This window comes from Notolepis coatsorum (assembly GCF_963971535.1).
Source record: "Notolepis coatsorum genome assembly, contig: SCAFFOLD_4175, whole genome shotgun sequence".
Lineage (NCBI taxonomy): Eukaryota > Metazoa > Chordata > Actinopteri > Aulopiformes > Paralepididae > Notolepis > Notolepis coatsorum.
Window position 1 is genome coordinate 1 of NW_028173215.1, and position 12,105 is coordinate 12,105.

At 48.8% G+C, this 12,105-nt stretch overlaps 1 protein-coding gene across 1 annotated transcript; it reads left to right on the plus strand.

The window, feature by feature from the left end:
* Window positions 1-4,523: 4,523 nt before the first annotated feature.
* On the plus strand, window positions 4,524-11,290 carry LOC311247849 (receptor-type tyrosine-protein phosphatase F-like; the record flags this gene model as incomplete). Its single annotated transcript, XM_084338839.1, has 3 exons — window positions 4,524-4,793; window positions 9,430-10,011; window positions 11,132-11,290. Coding segments are annotated over 3 exons (1,011 nt in total), but the record flags the coding sequence as incomplete, so codon positions are not given.
* Window positions 11,291-12,105: the final 815 nt, after the last annotated feature.

A 12,105-nucleotide genomic window follows, 5' to 3' on the forward strand; every position in this document is an offset into this window, starting at 1 on the left:
TCCTGATCAGCACACACACACTCACAGCCACACACACATATGGGACACGTTGATATATAGGTGAAAACAGCTCTGATTATCCCAAGACTGGTAAAATAGATTCCTTACCTCAGATTAGATGTTCTCCAAAAAGATTATTCCAATTCCTGATCGCCATTCCAAATATCGATCGCGTTTATTGATCCAACGCTGGGTGGTCGAAAGACATATTCCACGCTGTTCTGATGGTGGGCGATGACTGCAATAGGCTCGGATTACATGCCTGACAAGTAAAATGTGGAATCCGGACTCTTTTTTCCCCATCCATTTCATTCAGTCCAATCCAATGGGGTGCAATACCATCCGGAGAGACGATAGGGGGCGGTATTTTTCCTGTTTGAGCGCAGACAGATCCCCACCACTGGTAACGTGAGGCTAGATTGATGAAAAATGAAAAAAATATAATGATTAAAAATTAGATTTCTCGTCAGTTGGCACTCAACGGTTGGCATGAACTAACGAGAATTCTCATTGCTGGCACTCAAAGTGTTAAAGGTGCTGTAAGTGGTATTTTGTTAGTTAAAATAAGTGGTCTACGTTTTAAAAGAATAGTTCTACATTCTGACAGTCGTCACTGATATAGAGTGTTTGGTCAGTAACATGGGTCTCCCAGTCCCTCCACTCTACCGTTTTTTCTGGTATCCCGTTCCCACTTCATCCAATCAGGAAAAAATTCAAAGCTGCAAAAATATGTAGAACTACTTAACACTTATTTTTAACCAAAGAAATACCACTTACAGCACCTTTTTTAAATGTCCAAGATAATTTGGAATAGCACAAAGTAAATTCTGTTTTTGGTTTACTTTTCCCTAATAGTACTTGCTCTCTCCCTGTCACAAATTTCGCATTTACCTCTGAAATACCTCTCATATACATCGCTGGAGAAGTGAGACGGATAACTCCGGCATTCAGATGGCAACAGGATTTGTCAGGTGGAAGTGAACACCCCCCCCCCATCGAGGGACATGGGTATCAGGACTGGCAAAGCCGATCAGAGGGGATTAGGTCTGTTTTACCGCCACAGGCATCCCTGTGAACGATCGCGGCCAGTTACAGCCCCTCACAGGAGGAGATGCGCCCCCCCTCACACTGTAGGACGACGCCCTGCGATCTGCGTCGATAACGGCGGCCTGTGACATTTAGAAGTAAATCCCCGGTTCGATTGTTCTCATATCTTCTGATGAGTCGAGGGCAGCGGGCCGTACCGGGACGAGGCGGCGGGGGGGAACGCGGAGGCCCGGGGGCGATGTGCTGACAGAGAGGATGATCGGCCATTATGGTGTCCCGAGCCCACCGCCAGGAAGCCCGGGAGCCTGCTGGCTATGTGCCACGCCCGCTCCCGTATTGATTGACTGAACAGGGCCTTCTATCCACAGCCACTTTGTCAAGGCAGTTGAATTTATAGGCGTCCAGCTAGCAGGCCGGCGGAGACGGGGCTTATTTTGTGGTTTTGAGTCGGATCCCGGAGCCCGGCTCTCCGAGCCCATCTCGACGGGGGGGGGGGAGGGGGGGAGGGAGGGAGAGAGAGAGGGGGAGGCTACGAGGAATCGATAACAATTACCTGCCCTCTAGTCATTTTGTTCCGCAGCACCTCTCCAAACGTAACCGCACGCCATGAATTATTCACGGCATTAAGCGTTCGATATACACAGGGCCCCGTCGACCCCGCGCTGCTCTTAGTGCTGTTTAGTCTTTGAAATCACGATGAAGTAACGGCTACTTTAGTCCTAATGTTCCTACGGTGGACCTACTACTGTATCTCTCGACAAGGCTCTCTTCAACATCACGGAGGCTAAGTAGCCGCTCTTCCAGAGTATCCGTGTCAGCGAGGCGGCGCGGCCCTCCGTCCGTAAAGTGCACTACTGCTCCCACAGGTCGCTCCCTCCACGCAAGGCTGTCGTGCTGCATCCGTCATACTGGTAATCCCAAAATGCGTGCGCGTTCCTCGCGTGTCCCCCATGGCACTTGCTAGCTACCCTATACCTTCCATCTGCTCTAATGCATGCTCTGCTTGAGAATGTCAGGCCTCTCCCAGTTTGAGCACCCTGTGTGTCTGGTCTCTGCATGTAAAGTTCACCCCATGTGTCTGTGTGTGAGCCGTACAGGCTAGATGTCGTTACTACTACCAACCCACTTGGATGATCTGTGGCTCCAGCACGCATAGCCCTGCTCGCACACTCACACACACACACACACACACACACACACACACACACACGCACACACACACACACACGCACACACGCACGCACACACGCACACACACACACACACACACACACACACACACACACACGCACACACACACATGCACGCACACACGCACACACACACACACACACACGCACACACACACGGCACTACAGTAAGTATTAGTGAGCCTCTCTTAACCCAGATCTCCGGCCTACTTGAGTTTGACTTCTTGGCGAAGTGGACTCTTGTCAAAGGTTTAAACATTTAAAAAAAAAAATCTGTTATAATAACTTGGTCTACATGTTAAAATAATAGCTCTACATTCCACAGCCGTCACTGATATAGAGTGTTTGGGTCAGTAACATGGGTCTCTCAGTCCCTCCACTCTGCAGTAAACAGAAAATACATTTACTGGTATCCTGTTCCCACTTCATCAGGAGAGAGAACAACACACTGCCAAAGTAAGACATTAAATCTAGTTTTAAGCAAATAATGTGCCTGAAACAAGTAAAATAATCTTGATGTCTTGAAATAAGTACAAAATATCTAGGGTTCTCTCTCTCCTGATTGGATAAAGTGGGAAGGGATACCAGAAAAGGGACTAGGAGACCCATGTTACTGACCAGACACTCTATATCAGAGATGACTTGTCGTAATGTAGAGCTACTTAACACTAATATCAACAAAGTAAACTTCCAGCATCTTTAACGTAGGGATGTGAGATCAGAAAGGCTGCACTAAGGGTGACCCAGAGCCCGTCAAGGACTCCATGTCTCTCGTGTCTAGATCTCCTGCTCCCTTTCTATAGAAGTCCTGCTGTGTCCATCTCCATATTCATGACTCATACACACCCAGCTCTCTCTCTCTCAGTGGTCTTATGAGATATTACAAGCCCAGAGGATGCTCCTTCCTTTAATCTGCACACAGCAGACTGCGCCCGCCTCAGCGTCGTGAAATCCACGGGCCTATGAACCAGGTCCCCCCCCCCCCCCCCCTAATGATAGTGCAGTCCAGAAGAGCCTGTCTCTCCCTGACTGGAATCTCAAAAGGTGCTTTTGTGTTTTTCCATTTCACCCACATAATGAGGGGAATAACAAGCATGGCTGTAACGACGTTCCAGTTCAAATTAAAAAGGGGGGGGGGGGTATTCACATTTGAAAATCCATTTTCATGGGGACCGGTGCAAAAGAGCAATTACAGTCAGAGGGCTTTTCTCTTTTTTCTCTCTCTCTCTCTCTCTCTCTCTCTCTCTCTCTCTCCCTCCCTCTATCTATTTCTCTATATCTCTCTCGCTCCATCTATCTCTCTCTCTCTCTCCCCCCCTCTCTCTCGATAAGTTAAATAAGTCAGAGCGGTACGTACTTCCAGCCCCACGGCGTGCTCTGAGGGGGTCATACGCAGAGTGTCACCCATTTGAACGGGGTCTGACGTTGACGGATGTGAGTTTGTTCTCTCCGACGTTTCAAGATCTGATGTGGGTAAATATGGCAGACATTTGTTTTGTTTCATATATAAAGCTATATATATATATATATATATATATATATCTTTATTTAGATAGAGAAGACAAATCATATGTAAATGCCAGCTGCCTGTTTATTCTGGGCCAGCTATTCAGCATTGCATTGAGCCTCTGCATCGGTGCCTATTCTCCAGCAAAGTCAAACGAGCCCTCCTCGTCTCCATGGGAACCCCTTTTTAATGTCAGCCTATCTGCATATCGGAGCCGCACAAAGAGAGAGGGAGAAAGGAAGGGAGAGAGAGAAAAAGAGTAAGAAAGACAGGCTGAGCAGAAGGAGAGAGAGAGAGAGAGAGAGAGAGAGAGAGAGAGAGAGAGAGAGAAAAAATCTGTCGTATCCACAGGGTCCCTCAATGATGCAACTCTCGGCACCATTTGACACTCTGACAAAAGAGGAGCCATATTCAGTCTCCCGCATAAACTGGCCTGTTGTATTTCCCAATGCATTTCATTTTGCATGGAAGCGAATGGAACACCCCCTCAAAGTTGCCTTGCGAAATCTCCAGCCCCGTTCTCTGACACGGCAGCCATTATTCCCATTGTGAAGGCACGGCTGCACATTCGGACAAAGAAAGTGATCATCCTCCCGTTCTGTCAGCTTGCTATGTGCCCACACTGCTTATTCCATAACCCAGAGGAAGTCCCCCCGGCCGCTTAATCCACGCGGCACCGTATCGGGAGTTGTTAAAAGCACCGGGGGGGGGGGGAAACACCTCTACCTATCCCCGCCACGCGCCCGCTCTCATCCTCTCTCCTCCTTTTCCCCCCACAGTGCGCCGCGTGCCACCGCGGTTCTCCATCCCGCCCACCAACCACGAGGTGATGCCCGGCGGCAGCGTCAACCTGACGTGCGTGGCGGTGGGCTCGCCCATGCCCTTCGTCAAGTGGATGATGGGCCCGGTGGAGCTCACCAAGGAGGAGGACATGCCCGTGGGCCGCAACGTGCTGGAGGTCACCAACATCCGCGAGTCGTCCAACTACACCTGCGTGGCCATCTCCTCCCTGGGCATGATCGAGGCCACGGCACAGGTCACTGTCAAAGGTGAGTGACGGATACGATAAGAGGAGATATTACCTTTATTGATCCCCTTGGGGGAAATTCAGGTGTCATAGCAGCGTGGGGGGGTACATGTACAGGCAGGGTAATAGTAGAAGACATGAATATAGGCGACAGTGGCTCAGGAGGTAGAGCAGTCGTCTGGTAATCTGGAGGTTCCCGGTTCGATTCCCGCTCCTCCCGGGCAGCGTGTCGAAGTGTCCTTGAGCGAGACACTTAACCCCTATATTCCTTGGGCAAAATCCCCAAATTGGACGATTTGGTACCATCTGGGTGGGCAAATTCTAGATGTGATTTTATTATTCCTATACATCCCTAGATTATGTTTTGATATGATAGACCTTTTGGTTTTGTAGCTTATTAGTGGGCATCACCTCCTGAAGGTATGGAGTGCTTTTGTAAAATAAATATAGTTTTTGCTAAATAAGTCTCCTGCCATATTTTGCTCCCTTTCATATATTCGCTTGTAGGTCGGGTTGTCTAGGTGCTAGACATGACCATGATAACGTTGTATGTGCCTGAGTCTCCTGAACACGTAGATACTAGGGCTGTCCCCGACTAAGGATTTGGATAGTTGACTATGATTGGCCGAAATTAGCCGATAGTCGACTATCGACTATATCATTCCATTTGGGCTGTGGGGGGTGCTTAATGTCTGAAGGAGTCGACTGAAGGCTTCTTGTCCTCTGCAAAAGCATGCAATTGGTCCACTGATGGATACATCTTGATATTTCTCTAGTCTAGTGTGTTCATTAGATGGGTGAAATCCTCTTTCAGTGCCTCTGTGCCTGTTTTCTTAGGCAGTTAGCCTCTGGTATGCGTGCCATTAGCGTTAGCCACGCTTCTAGGCCTCTTTTCTTTTGGAAAGAATGATACAAAATTTATATATTTTTTTTGTATTCGACTAAGAGGTTGGCAGTCGACTACGGCTCCTTTCGATCGATTAGTCGACTAATAGGGGTCACCCCTAGTAGATACAAACCCTGAGTCGATCAGACCTTCCTACGCTGAGGGATGGTCACTTGTGCGCACCTACCCCCTACCGGTGAATGCCTCCATACCTTCTGGAGGTGATAACCACTAATAAGCTACAAAACCAAAAGGTCATATCATATCAAAACATAATCTAGGGATGTATACGGAATTAAAAAAAAAAATTCATCTAGAATCTGCCCACCCAGATGGTACCAAAAAGGTGTTTGGCCCAAGGACTACTAATTGCTCCCGATGAGCAGGTTGGCTCCTTGCATGGTTGCCTCTGCTGTCGGTGTGTGAATGTGTGAGTGAATGGGTAAAATGTGAAGAACAAATTGTAAAGAGATTTGGATAAAAGCTATATAAAAAATGCACCAAAGATTCACCGTATAGGCAATACAACTATAGTAAAGATAGAAAATAAGCAGTGTAAACAATATAATTAACTCTGAATATAAGAATATGAGCAAGTAAGCAGTGTAATCAAAGGTGCAGATGAGGGTCTGTATCAGTTATATGATACGTATTGTATTATATGGTCAATAAAACACTTAGCATTTTAATGAGTAAAGTATACAGTATACACACACAACTTGTTTCTATTGACCCGTTGTTCCCAACTGGTCCCACTCCCATCTCAAACATCATGACCACGTATTCTGAGGAGGGTCCAGTTGAAAATGATACTGTATTTCTATGGCACCTTTCATACAAGAATTGCACAGCCCTATAGCAGTATTGTGGACATAAATGGACATAAATAAATTGGCTGTATTGCTCTGTCGCTTTGACGCCACATGCCCTCGGATCACAGTCACCTGCCCATAAAAATAGACATGAAGTGAGCACAAGATGTAAAATAAAGCAGTGCAATAAAATAGCTCTCATTTACAGAATAAAAAACAATGCATAAGGTGCAGACATAAAAGTAGACGGTACAATAATCTAAGTGCATTAAAAGGCTACGGTGAAGTTACGTTTTTAGCTTACTTTTGATATTTTTTTTTGTTTTTTTTTTATCCACTTTTTCTCCCATTTTTCTATATTTTCTCCCATCCCAATTTCGTACCATCCAATTCAACCCTCCCCTGTCACGAACGCTGTTTCTTGCCTCCCACAAGCCGGCTGCAATGTGGACTAAGTCATATAGCACAAGTCCCCTTCGGGACTTGAGGTAACAGCAGTCGCATCTTTTCACCTGCGCAGCTCGATCTCTCAGTGGCGAGGAGTAACGCGTGGGAGGCTCACGCTGCCCCCGACACTTCCTGATTCTACTGCGCAGGCGCACCAACCGACCTGTAGGAGTCGCTGTCCACAACGCCCGATCCCCACCCATCAGTTTCCTACCCCCTAATACAGAACAAGAGGCGAGCCCAGCGTCTCCGCATTCGTGGCGAGCGCCTTGCCCACCACGCCACGTAGCCGCCCGACTTTTGAAAATATTTAATGAGCTAATGTTCCCCCTAATGTCCATTAGGCAGAGGATGTTGCATAGTTTCTGTGCGTAATTAGCAAAGGCTGTGTCCCCGGTTCTATTTTGGCTGCTGTTGGGAACCCTCAATAAACCAGTAGTAGATGATCGTAATGTTCTTGGGGGCACATCGTTGACGAGAGAATTGGCAATGTAGCTCGGCCCTGTTCCATTTAGGACTTTGTATATAAGGAGGAGGACCTTAAAATCAATTCTAACTGTAACCGGAAGCCAGTGCAGAGTAGCGAACGCCGGACCGCTTGTGGTCTTGATGCATCATTTGATTAGCTTGTGCTCATCCGGCCCCTGATCGGAGCCATGCACTGGTCCCTTTCATTGACAACATCCCAGTTTTAGTATGCTGCCTAGCAATACACGGGGAGCGGCGAGCAGCTGCTTATAATGTTGATCCCCGTCTTCAAATAGCCAGACAGGCCTGGGCCTGCGTTACTAAAAACATCCACCTCACCAGTCTTGTTTACTGACCTCTGGAACTTCTGTACATGACCGCGGCTGATCTCAGAACCGAGGACAGGGGTCCTTCAGTTATTGTTGGTTTTGGGGAAATAAAATCAGAGGCTGGGTCTCGTGATTCAGACCAGATAGTTTAGACGTGTGTGTGTGTGTGTGTGTGTGTGTGTGTGTGTGTGTGTGTGTGTGTGTGTGTGTGTGTGTGTGTGTGTGTGTGTGTGTGTGTGTGTGTGTGTGTGTGTGTGTGTGTGTGTGTGTGTGTGTGTGTGTGTGTGTGTGTGTGTGTGTGTGTGTGTGTGTGTGTGTGTGTGTGTGTGTGTGTGTGTGTGTGTGTGTGGGGGGGGGGGGCTGTTGTCTGCCCTCATGGCTTCTGCTATCAGCTGCTGTCTGTATTGATCCCACTCTACACTTAGCCGGTCGATGCCCAGAATGTCACAGTCATTTATATGAGCTGCAGCTATGCAGAGCCTCTCCTCAAGACGCCCCGCCTTGCTTCCTTTACTTTGCCATTTTCTCTCCATACCGTAGGAGCCACTCTCGCAATCTTCCCTCATTATCAATAATGACCACGGCCCCCGTTCTTTAAAAGGGGGTTGGCCTATTAAATGCTCAATAGTTTCAAAGCTATGGATTTCGGTGAAGGTCACCAGTGATCCACCGGTGATGAATTTGGCGCGTTATCTTTAAAAGTCTGCTTTAAAGGACTGCTATATCAAACGCACCAGACAGGCCCGACAGTCCTCGTATAAATCCACTAGAACTCCCCCGATGACTATCGCTGATATCAAATCTCTGCCTCTCTTCCCCCCTTGGGGGGGGGGGGGGGGGGGGGGGCGACAGTGGCTCGGGAGGTAGAGCCGGTCGCCTGGTAATCGGAATGTTCCCGGTTCGATTTCCGCTCCTCCCGGGCAGCGTGTCAAAGTGTCCTTGAGCAACTGAACCCCCTAACTTCTCCCGGTGAGCAGGTCGGCACCTTGCATGGTCGCCTCCGCCGTCGGTGAGTGAACGGGTGAATGTGAGGAACAGAAATTGTAAAGCGCTTTGGATAAAAGCTGCTATATAAATGCACCATCTACCATTTATATACTGAGAATGCACAAAGTCGAGAATAGAATAATGTGTAAATCACTACAATGGCATACATTTACTTCAGAATGTATATGTATCTTGCCGTACATTGTACGGTAAGATACGTTATATATATACACATACTGTATGTATACATATATATATATATTAAGGCTGTCAAAGTTAACGCGTTATTGCACAATTATTTTAACGCCACTATTTTTTTATCGCGAAATAATTAAAAACAATTATATATATGTATCCTTTTTTTCTTTTTTTTTTCCTAGACTTCACTCAGGTGTATTATTGATACTCTCATTGATACTATGTTTGTTTCTGACTCAATCTTTTGAAAATGTTGAATTTGATGCAAATCTGCAGCACGAGGGTCAGACTTTTGTGTTAAACGGCTGCATAAAGCAAGCATTTGTTGACTCATGTTGATAAGAGTATTACAACTTGAAAAAGATCCGTTTAAGGTAGATTTAGAACAGATGGAAAATATGGACAATCGTGCGATTAATCAGATAAAATATTTTAATATTTGATATATATATATATGTTACTCAAAGCAGCCAAAAACGACAACATAAGAAGCATCATTATTGTATTAATCATCATACCCCTCCTCCTCAGCCTTGCCCAAGCCGCCCACCTCCCTCATCGTCACGGAGACCACGGCCACCAGCGTGACCCTGACGTGGGACTCGGGCAACCCGGAGCCCGTCTCCTACTACATGATCCAGTACAAGGCCAAGGTGTCGGACAACGGCTTCCAGGAGGTGGACGGCGTGGCGACCACGCGCTACAGCATCGGCGGCCTCAGCCCCTACTCCGAGTACGAGTTCCGCGTCATGGCGGTGAACAACATCGGCCGCGGGCCCCCCAGCGACCCCGTGGAGACGCGCACCGGCGAGCAGGCGCCCTCGTCGCCGCCGCTGCACGTGCAGGCGCGCATGCTCAGCGCCAGCACCATGCTGGTGCAGTGGGAGCCGCCGGAGGAGCCCAACGGGCAGGTCCGCGGCTACCGCGTGTACTACAGCTCGGACCTGGGCGCGCCGCTCAGCGCCTGGCAGAAGCACAACACGGACGACAGCCGGCTCACCACCATCTCGGGCCTGACCACCGACATCACCTACAGCCTGCGCGTGCTGGGCTTCACCTCCGTGGGGGACGGGCCACCCTCCGACGTGCTGCAGGTCAAGACCCAGCAGGGAGGTGAGCGTCCCCCGCCTGTCTGTCTGTCTGTCTGTTCTGTCTGTCTGTCTGTCTCCCGTCTGTCTGACCCACCGCTGCGGCGTGAAGGTCTCCCGTCTGTCTGTCTTGTCTGTCTGTCTGTCTGTCTGTCTGTCTGTCTGTCTGTCTGTCTGTCTGTCTGTCTTGTCTTGTCTGTCTGTCTGTCTGTCTGTCTTGTCTGTCTGTCTGTCTGTCTCTCTCTGTCTTGTCTGTCTGTCTGTCTGTCTCTCTGTCTTGTCTGTCTGTATGTCTGTCTCTCTCTGTCTTGTCTGTCTGTCTGTCTTGTCTGTCTGTCTCCCTGTCTGTCTGTCTGTCTGTCTGTCTGTCTGTCTGTCTGTCTGTCTCTCTCTGTCTTGTCTGTCTGTCTTGTCTGTCTGGTCTGTCTTGTATGTCTGTCTGTCTGTCTGTCTGTCTGTCTGTCTCTCTCTGTCTTGTCTGTCTGTCTGTCTGTCTGTCTGTCTTGTCTTGTCTGTCTGTCTGTCTGTCTCTCTCTGTCTTGTCTGTCTGTCTGTCTGTCTCTCTCTGTCTTGTCTGTCTGTCTGTCTGTCTCTCTCTGTCTTGTCTGTCTGTCTGTCTTGTCTGTCTGTCTCCCTGTCTGTCTGTCTGTCTGTCTGTCTGTCTGTCTCCCTGTCTGTCTCTCTCTGTCTTGTCTGTCTGTCTTGTCTGTCTGGTCTGTCTTGTATGTCTGTCTGTCTGTCTTGTCTGTCTGTCTGTCTGTCTGTCTCCCTGTCTGTGTCTGTCTGTCTTGTCTGTCTGGTATGTCTTGTATGTCTGTCTGTCTGTCTGTCTGTCTTGTCTGTCTGTCTGTCTGTCTTGTCTGTCTGTCTTGTCTGTCTGTCTGTGTCTGTATGTCTGTATGTCTGTCTGTCTGTCTTGTCTTGTCTGTCTGTCTGTCTGTCTTGTCTGTCTGTCTTGTCTGTCTTGTCTGTCTGTCTCTCTCTCTCTTTCTCTCTCTCTCTCTCTGTGTCTCTCTATAATCCTCACCCTTGCCCGTGTGTCATCTCTCTCTCTCTCTCTCTCTCTCTCTCCCCCCCCCCCCCCCTCTCTCTCTCTCTCTCTCTATAATCCTCACCCGTGCCCGTGTGTCTCGCTCGCCCCCCAGTCCCCGCGCAGCCGTCCAGCTTCGATGCTGAAGCCGAGTCCGACACGCGCATCATGCTGTCGTGGCTGTGGCCCGTCCAGGACCCCATCGCCAAGTACGAGCTGCTGTACTGGGAGGCTGCGCTGCCGGACGGCAAGGTAGACACACACCCCCGCACCTGTGAGGTCACTTCCTGTCATTTACCCTGTTGTCAGGACATACAGACCAACACCTGTGAGACCACTTCCTGTCATTGACCCTGTTGTCAGGACATACAGACCAACACCTGTGAGACCACTTCCTGTCATTGGTCTTTTCAGTACATACACACCAACAGCAGTAGAATTGTGATAATGAGACTTGACTAATAAGGAGCTAGAGGTTTATCTCTGCTTATCTCTCTCTCTCTCTCTCTCTCTCTCTCTCTCTCTCTCTCTCTCTCTCTCTCTCTCTCTCGACATGGCGCGACCCAGGTCAGTCGCCGTTGGTTTTGCTCAGCAACGATTGTACACACTTTTAGTTATTATGTTTGTTTTTACAACTTTTTTTATAAAAACATCACTGGCGGGGACGTCATACGACCGCCAGACACTTATGGACCTAAACTCCGGACTCAAAGAGGAGTTTGGAGACACTTTATGCCTAGAGTGGCCACCGGAGATCAGGCGGGACAAGGACAAAGGAGCCGGCAGGAAGAGACACAGAGGGAAACGAGGAGGAATCAGACTTAAAGGTTAAAAAGATCTGCTTACCGCCCAGCAATTCCATCCATCTTTCTGGCGAATGCACGTTCGTTGGAGGGGAGGATGGACGATCTGAGAGCGAGGGTCCGTTTCCAACGAGAGGTGAGAGATGCTAACATCTTGTGTTTTACGGAAACATGGCTCAAGCCAGCGACTCCGGACCACAGCGTCTCTCCCTCGGACTCCTTCACCGTCCTACGAGCGGATCGCACGGCAGCCTCCGGCAAGAGCGTCGGCGGGGGTGTCTGCCTC